The sequence below is a fragment of the Anarrhichthys ocellatus genome, unplaced genomic scaffold (assembly GCF_004355925.1).
Source record: "Anarrhichthys ocellatus isolate YVR2014 unplaced genomic scaffold, GSC_Weel_1.0 scaffold122, whole genome shotgun sequence".
Lineage (NCBI taxonomy): Eukaryota > Metazoa > Chordata > Actinopteri > Perciformes > Anarhichadidae > Anarrhichthys > Anarrhichthys ocellatus.
The window spans coordinates 215384-224284 of NW_022280152.1; the positions used below are offsets into that span (position 1 = coordinate 215384).

At 43.6% G+C, this 8901-nt stretch overlaps 1 protein-coding gene across 1 annotated transcript in view; it reads left to right on the forward strand.

The window, feature by feature from the left end:
- LOC116399677 (uncharacterized) overlaps positions 1-8901 on the forward strand; it is a 12941-nt gene that overhangs the window by 896 nt on the left and 3144 nt on the right. Inside the window, exons 2-16 of the mRNA XM_031877001.1 lie at positions 437-1848; positions 1999-2060; positions 2506-2544; positions 2993-3069; positions 3154-3182; positions 3267-3389; positions 3916-4041; positions 5080-5196; positions 5504-5628; positions 5715-6292; positions 7005-7089; positions 7197-7312; positions 8315-8383; positions 8475-8500; positions 8585-8713. Of these exons, the coding sequence (XP_031732861.1) occupies positions 466-1848; positions 1999-2060; positions 2506-2544; positions 2993-3069; positions 3154-3182; positions 3267-3389; positions 3916-4041; positions 5080-5196; positions 5504-5628; positions 5715-6292; positions 7005-7089; positions 7197-7312; positions 8315-8383; positions 8475-8500; positions 8585-8713 (3084 nt within the window). The 5' untranslated portion in view covers positions 437-465. The remainder of the gene's footprint in view (positions 1-436; positions 1849-1998; positions 2061-2505; positions 2545-2992; positions 3070-3153; positions 3183-3266; positions 3390-3915; positions 4042-5079; positions 5197-5503; positions 5629-5714; positions 6293-7004; positions 7090-7196; positions 7313-8314; positions 8384-8474; positions 8501-8584; positions 8714-8901) is intronic.

Sequence of the window (8901 nt, forward strand, 5' to 3'; positions counted from 1 at the left end):
AACATCAACACATACAGGAAACACTTCATCCTTCAGTTTATCACAAACATTCATCAACACATAAAGGAACACTTCATCCTTCAGTTTATCACAAACATTCATCATCAACACATAAAGGAACACTTCATCCTTCAGTTTAAATACATAATAAGTTTAAGTACAATATTTACCGTTGTCTTATTATGATGGGTATTTGTCTTCCTTTTCTTTGTTGTCGAATTGTAAAGATGGTTCATGTATTTAATACAACTTACTTGTTCATTTTCTTTGTTCCTCGTATGTAACAAAGATACCATCACCGTTCCTGTGTACTTTTTACTCACCTGATCAGCTTGTGTTCATGTTTTTATCTTGAGACGAACCGTCTTCATCATTTCTGCGTCTCTATGAGTCAGATTTTACATCTCCTGTCTTCCCTGACACCTTCTGTCTGCAGAAGACGCCCCTAGCGTCTCTACTTCCATCATGTCTCACAACTACCCGTACAGACCACCTTCGTCTGACTCCGATCACCGACCTGATCCCGGACCTTACGGCTCTTCGGACCGCCGTCACGCCTCTTCGGACCTCGACCTTTACAGGCAACCTCAGGGCTCCCAGCCATCCTCGTCCCACCCGCCCTCGTCCTTTTCCTCCAGAGGGGCTCAGTTGTCGCAGGACGGCGCTCTCGGTATCCTGAACAGCTGCGGTCTGGAGCCTGCCGACCTGGCGCTGCTCGCCGAGCTTCCCGAAGACGTCCTCACCCTCGAGTCCCTGCCTCAAGTCCTCAAACAGATCAAAGGAAAAAGGGGGACCGTCAAACCTTTCCGTCCCGATACTCTTTCTCCTTCTTTCTCCTCTTCCTCCTCTTATCCCCCCAGCTCCTCCCTTCGACCTACCGTCAATCCCACCGCTGGCGACTGGGATCATCCCCGCAGCCAGCCGCTCAAGTACCCTCTAGACCAGGTAACGCCTGGTCCTCTTTCATCTGAGCTGGAACACTGGGGGAATCCCAGGACCGACAGCTCTGTCAGAAAATACATACCATCATTATTATCGCCCGCCAGCTTTGTGGTGGACTACAACTACAGACCAGGACCTTCTGATTATGGTAAGACAGGCAGAGTTGCCAGTCCAGTGTTCTCTCAGGACTACAACCACAGACCAGGACCGTCTGATTATGGCAAGACAGGCAGAGACGCCGGTCCAGTTTCCTCCCAGGACTACAACCACAGACCAGGACCTTCTGATTATGGCAAGAAGGGCAGAGACACCGGTCCAGTTTCCTCCCAGGACTACAACCACAGACCAGGACCTTCTGATTATGGCAAGACGGGCAGAGACGCCACTCCAGTTTCCTCCCAGGACTACAACCACAGACCAGGACCTTCTGATTATGGCAAGACGGGCAGAGACGCCGGTCCAGTTTCCTCCAATGACTACAACTACAAACCAGGACCTTCTGATTATGGTAAGACGGGCAGAGACGCCACTCCAGTGTCTTCTCAAGACTACAACTACAACCCAGGACTTTCTGATTATGGTAAGACCGTTCCAGCATCCTCACAGGACCGACCTGCTTTCAGCTCTGCAGGAAGAACCAAAAAAACTCGTGCTTCCCGTTTCTCTCAGCTGGAACCAGCTGATCACATGTCAGTGCCTCCTCCTGAAGCGTCCCATCCAAAAACTCGTGTGGAGTGCTGTGAGTCTAAGACCTCTTCCATCAGGAGCAGCAGCAGCCGGCCCGCCGTAGCCGCCGCCGTCTCCTCGTTGCCCTCCAAGAATGAAGCTCTGGACTTCCACGGGACATCTCCGCCAGGGTTCCCGTACTCGTGCTCTCTGTGTGATATCACTGTGATGTCAGAGAAGGTAAGTACACCTGTTCTCATCCTCGAACCCTCTCTCTACTGAGTCTGATGGGGGGAGGGATGGAAGTTTTATGCACCTGCAGCAGCTGTCAGGTAGACGCAGTCCAGTGAGACGGGTTTATTTATGCTGCAGTTTGTTCTTGTGTTTCAGGTGTGGGTTAAACATATAAACGGGCCTCACCATGCAGACGGACAGCTCAACCTGCTGCAGCAGTAAGTTTCTCTCTCTTGTTTCTCCTCAGAATAGTTCACTTTAACTCCTCCAGGCCCCGAAACCTTTAGCTTAAAAAAAAGTCATAGAAACGATGAACAGATTATTTGTCATAAAGGCTTGGGTTAAGTAGCAGTGACCTCAGTCATTTTGGCTAAAGTGTTGATAGCGCACAGTCTGACGTCACAAGTCCAGACCTCTGTTTACCGTGTTGAAACGTCAACACTAAAAAGTTTCTGGACATCTTCACCTTGAAAGGAAAAGGTTTGTTTTCAGTGACCCAAAACACTTTTGGAGCCCTAACGCGGTCCTAACCCTGAAGGACTAGAATAAATCAGTAAAGAAATATTGTTTATACGTCTGAGTTTAACATTTAAAGTCTTAGGATTTCATTTAACGATTGTCTTTTGTTTCTGTTTTAATAACTACGTCACCTCTCTTCTGCAGGTTTCCTAACTGGGACTGTCGCATGGAGACAATCAGCAGGTCAGTGACATTCACCACTAGAACCGATCCACAAAATGTCCATAAAGACTGTGGAATGGAACTACAACGCCATAAAAGGGCCCAAAAGATATCTGAGATTAAAGCGGTACATTGTAGTAAGTGGAAAAAAACAACTACTGAGACAAAAGGTTATGTTATACATTTAGAAGATTTCTTTTGTCAAGGAAACATACATCAACATAAATAAATCTAAATAATATATTTTGCGCCGGGTGGCTCACGTTAACGTCTAACGGTGACGTCTGAAGCAATGACGTTCCTTGACGTTGCCTCTAAATATTACCCCCCTCCCCCTACTCCATAATTTATATTTCTTTAATTATTTTTTTACCTAACGAGTACCTCATATGTTGTCGTAACAGCCTTTATTCATGTCGTTTTAATAAAGAGGTTTACATCTTCAATATCATCTGTCTTGTCATTTAAGGCCCGAGGACCAATCGGAGAAGAAGGACGAAGGAAAGGCTGCCCAGCAGCCCCAGACAGCCAATCAGAACTCCTCCAGTAAAGACATCTTATTATTTTCAGTTCACTGTTCATTCTCTTCTGATTATTGCACTAACATTTTTTGTTTTCTGTGTTTAACAGTAAAGCCGAATAAAAAAACCCAAAAGAAGGTAAAGACTCTGAAAGTCAGAAAGCATTAACGTTGAGTGTATCTGCTCTTAAATAACAAACATCTTGTGTGTGTTTCCTGTCAGACATCAGAGAAAGGTAAAGTGGTGTGTGTGAGGTTCCCGGCTCAGTGCGTGGACGAGGCGTACCTCAGGAAGCTGGCCGAACCGTTTGGAAAGATCGTCACGGTCCTCATGTTCCCGTCTCTGGTGAGTCCACGTGGTTCATCACACACAGCGGTGTAATCCACCAAATCCATCAAATGTTATGAACCAGCTGTTACAGTGATGGTCTTCTTCTCCCCTTCAGTAATAACTATGTTAACAGAGATACAAAAGGTGTTATTCAGACACCAGATGTATGAAGAAATAATAATAAGAAGAAGAATGAAATCATTCCAACTTAGCCAACGTCCCCACAGTGTTGCATAACAGCAGAGAATATCGTTGGAACTTGGACTTTGAATTTGTTGAGTGCAAGTGACCCTCGATCTTTATTGAACCACACGGTGCAACTGGGCTCTACGTATTGAGTTAGTCCGTTTTCCTTTGGGTCCTCTGCAGTCTATTTGGTGGTTAGAAAACAAAGTAAATGTCGTGCATGTTGTACATAAAAAGCTGGAACAATCAGACACTTCAGACAAATGTGCAGCTCACTGAAGCATAACAAAAAAATGTCGTTTTTTTTTTTTTTTTCACACACAACAAAAAAATCTATCTGTTGTGAATGCTGCAGGCGTTTGTGGAGCTGGGCACCAGCGACCAGGCCAAGGACTTGGTGAAGTTCCACGGGAACTATCCTCCAACTGTGAACGGAGAGAAGATGGAGTTCAGGATCTCCAATACCTTCAACTTCCTCCAGGTAGATATTCATCCAACATGCCGCCGCTGAAGCAACACGATGGTCCGACTCAAAGTCCACTTCACCCAGCCCCTTTACATCTAAGCTTCACAGTTACAATACGGCCTGACGTCTGAAACCTCTGACTCTTCAGTGACATCTTTAGCATCACGTAAACATCATTTACAAGATAAGTCTTGCATATAGAACTCAGGCTACATCCACGCTGCTACATTTTTGTTTTACAACGCATATCTTTTCTGCTAGCCTTGATTACCAATCTACTACCAGCTTACTTCAACATGTGTAACGGATTACAGGCGTTGCTGACCTTTAAATTCTGGCAGTTAAATTCTGCATTTTATAATTCTTCTACTGCCGACATGCGGAGGAAGCAGCTGTTATTGGAGCGATTAGCGAGTGACGTGTCCGGCGGCATATTATCAGCCCTACGGAGCAGACGCCTGAAGTCACGGTTAGCGGCTTTGAGGAGGACAATGGAGGACTTTCCTTTTCTTATCAATGCCTATTGTTCTGCACAACTATTGTGAAGTTCACAAAGAAACTGTAAACAAACCAAAGCTTAACTGCTCTCCAGTACGACAGAGACTTCAGCCACCAGCAGAGCTACGAGTGAGAGAACAGACAATGAAACCAAGAGGAGACGAGTGAGAGACCAAATTTCTTGACCCATAATCTAGTAAAACTTTGACTTGTAGGTGTTCAATTTAAAAATATACACCTGCAGCCTTGAAACTAAATTAGGAAAAGTATTTTTAACACTAAATGTGTCTGTTTGAGTGCATGTGTTGGAAATATAAAGATATATCTCAAGTATCAAGCCTGACCTTTTATTATGACAATAATATTCTGATAGCTTAGCTACAGAAAATACAACAATCTACTTCCTGTTTACACCAGCACCCGCATGCCCAGTGTACATATGTAGGTGTGTTGGTGTGGACGGAAATCATTTCTGAAACGCTCGTGGACGGTTTAAAAAAAGCCTCAGCTTGCCCTCCACACGAGAGAGATACAATCATCTGTTTCTCCTCACAGAGTTCTCGGGTGGTGAGTTTCTCTCCGGCTCCAGCAGGAGAAGACAACCAATCAGATCTGCTCACCATCATCAAGCGCTTCGGCCCGCCGCTCTACACCCTGTTGCTGCCGTCTAAGGTGAGAGAGTCCTGTTTGGTCTGTACCGATCCCCTCGTCCTGAATGCTGATCCAACACCTCTCTTCCGCCACAGTTAACAATCTGTCAATGTTTTTCTTAAATATCTACAAGTAAATTAAAACTGGGAAACATTTCATCTGGAGATAGAAGAGTCCTTCGTCCTTTGTTGAAGACAATATGGTGTTTTTATTGTAGTAGTACTATACCATACTGTAGTACCTAGTACCATACTGTAGTACCGTAATAATGTACTGTAGTACTTTATCATAGTACCATATTCTAACACCAGTTGTGTTTATTCTTCAGGCCTTTGTAGAGATGAAAAACACTCCGGATGCTCAGAAGATGGTGGATTATTATTCCTCCAAAGCTCTGTGGATCAACGACGAATCCATCAAAGTGTCTTTCTCCGGAGAATACAAGAGCCTCATGTGAGTACGATCAGCCTGATGGGTGATTGATCAGCTGATTCTGATCCATGGATTATTGATCGATAAGAATACTTTTCTTCTTGCAGGCGGGTCACTGCAGCTAAGAGGTACGAAGAGGAAATGTCTTCCACCAAAAGGACGCGGAGTTCAAGCGGAGAGAGTAAAGACAAGACGACAGAGACCAAGAGGAGGAGGAGCAGTGAAGACAGGAAGGAGGCGGCGGAAGGAAGGAAATCCAGCAGGGAAAAGAGAACCAGGTCCAGATCCAGAGATAAATCTAGAGACAAGTCCAGCAAAGAGGGGAAGTCCAGATCCAGGTCCACAGATAAATCCAGCAGAGACAAGACAACCAAAACCCGGTCTAAATCCAGAGAAAAGTCCACTAAAGAGAAAAGCACCAGAACTAAGTCCGGATCCAGAGATAAATCTGTGGAAAAGTCCAGCAGAGAGGGGCGGTCCAGGTCTAGAGACAAATCCAGCAAAGACAAGGCCACCAGAACCAGGTCTAAATCCAGGGAAAGTTCCACAAAAGAGAAAAGCACCAGAACCAGAGATAAATCTAGAGAAAAGTCCACCAGAGAGACGAGGTCCAGGTCTAAATCCAGGTCCAGAGAGGAATCCAGCAGCAAGTCCAGAGGAAAGTCGGTGGTCCCAGAGACGACTGGTAAGAAAACACAATGTACTACGTTTACTAAAGTTTCTTTATCGGTCCAATGGCTAAGAAAACAGATATTTACTGAAGAGCTGCAACTGTAAGTCGACTAATCGATCAGTGAATTGACAGAAACCGCGTTATCACTATTTTGATAGTTGATTAATCGTTAAAAGAAGTTTTTCATGTAAAAATGGCGGAAAATGCAGTTTTTAGCCTCTCAGATATGAATATTTTGTGCTCTTCTCTGTTTTATATCATATTAAACTGAACATCTTTGGATTTGGGCCAAAAATTTGGGAAATTTTATTTACCAAGCAATCAATCCAGAATGTAATCAGGAGATATTTAGTTGCAGCAATATTTAACTTAGCTTTGATGTTTGACGAAGAAAAGCAACACGGCTGAGAAGCAGCTGAAGTTTTGGCTTTTCAGTTTTAAAAATGACTAAAACAATAATTACTCAAAATAGATGCAGATTAATCAACTGTCAACTCATTATTTTTAATCTCACCACGCTTGTAAATTCCATTAAGTATGAGTAGTGATTGTAGTAATAATAATATAGTTAAAAGTCTTTTTAACAAGTGCTTTACAGAGAAAGACGGCAGATAAAAGCAACAGAGGGATCATAAAACAGCTGGGGAATATGATAAAGAAGAAACAGAAAGAAAAATCATCCAACACGTCAAACTATTGGTTGATTGTCTCCTTCTCTCCTCAGACTCTGAGTCCTGGTCTGATCCTGATCCAGCTCTCGTCAAAGACTCCAAACCTGAAGACAAAGAAGCCTCTGAGAAGGAAGACGAGTGAGTTCCTCCTGTTCGTTGTATCAATCCCACATTCAACACCACCTGCTGCTTTGAATGTCTTTGAGTTTTACAAAGTAAAAAACTGCGATGGTGATCCCCTGCAGGTCGTCTGCAGAGGAGAGCGACATCGAGGGGATGGAGGTGATCGGAGAGGACGGAGAGAGTCTGGAGTATGAAGATATAGAGACCGATGAAGAGGACCAGCTGGAAGAAGACGACCGTCCTGCAGAGAGAACTGACTCACCGAAAGAAGGTAGACATGAATAAATCCTACGCTGTTTCTGGAAAAGAAAAATCAGAGACGGGTTTTAAAGAAACTGTTCTGATTTCTGTTTTCAGATAAAGAATCGGAGGTGAAGAAGGAAGAGGCTGATGATCAGCAGGAAGCAATGGAGATAAAGAAGGAAAAGGGTGATCATCAGGAGAGAGCAATGGAGATAAAGAAGGAAAAGGGTGATCATCAGGAGAGAGCAATGGAGATAAAGAAGGAAGAGCCAGAAGAAGAGGAGGAGAGACCTATTAAGGAGGAGGAAGAAGCAGAGGAGACTCGACTGGAGGAGGACGAGGTGCAAACGCAACACTTCTTTTACAGATGAAACATCATACTTTGATATAAAATTGAAATACACGTGTATTTAGTAGCCCTGTAACGGATTGAGTTGATGGATGATCCGTACGGATCCCCCGTCACGGTTCGGTGCTTACATGAACTGTGGATTAACCACACAGTTTGACCATCGTAGTGTTAAAAGTTATGAACGAATATTCAGTAGAAAATCTGCTATCTGTAGATCGCCATTGATGCTTTCTGATAATGTTACATTGTGACATCGACAGGAGTAGAGCTAGTAACGGTGGAGTCCATTGACTTAGCATTTTTGAGGGTTCGCACTGACTTTACGGTGGTGGAAATGATTGAAATCTCGTGTTGGTGTTGAAAAAAAACAGTCTTGTTCACCAGGTGCTATAATAAAACAAACTATCTGTATCGGCCGTTGTTGCTCATAGACGATCGGTACAGACGGCACAGAAAACGTTATCGCGGCATCTCTAAAAGTAATATTTGCTCCCCTAGTATTTAGAAATACACTTTGAAGGTTATGGATTGACAGTCCAAATGTTTAGACTCCAAACTATGAATCACTTATATCAGATGAACAACAAATATCAGAAAATGGTCTCACCAGTCTCTGGCCTGTGTGTTGTCTCCAGGAGGAACCAGATTTCCCTATAGACCTGGAGAACTGCATCACTCTGGATGAACTGGGAGAAGACCAGTCTGATGACCAAGGTAAACCAGGAGCCACTGTTCTGGAACAATCTGAAATGACTTCATTAGGTCATTATATATAATGTTTAATCTTCTGCTTTGTTTGTTGCAGATGAAGAAGTACGAGATGAATGCGAAGTAAGAAGGAAATAATGACATAAATAATTAATTAATTTGTTGGTCAGACGTGTCTTGATGTGTTTTTTTTGTTGTTGTTTGCAGTCTTCGCCATCCCGAGTGGTTTACTTCCTTAACCTCCCGATGGATCCCATGGACGACGCTGACTTCATCAACCTGGTGAAAGATTTTGGGACGGCGGTGAAGTTCTATCGGACCCGCAGACGCAGAGCGGTCAGAAACTGTTCTTCTGTTTGTTACCTGTAGCACACAATGTCATCTGTTGATGCAGCGTCGGGAGAAATTCAGAGGACATGTTAGGATGCAGTGATCTCCCTGATGATACAAAGATTTTATTATTCTGGCTCACATTAAAGGCATTAATATATATATATATATATATATATATATATATATATATA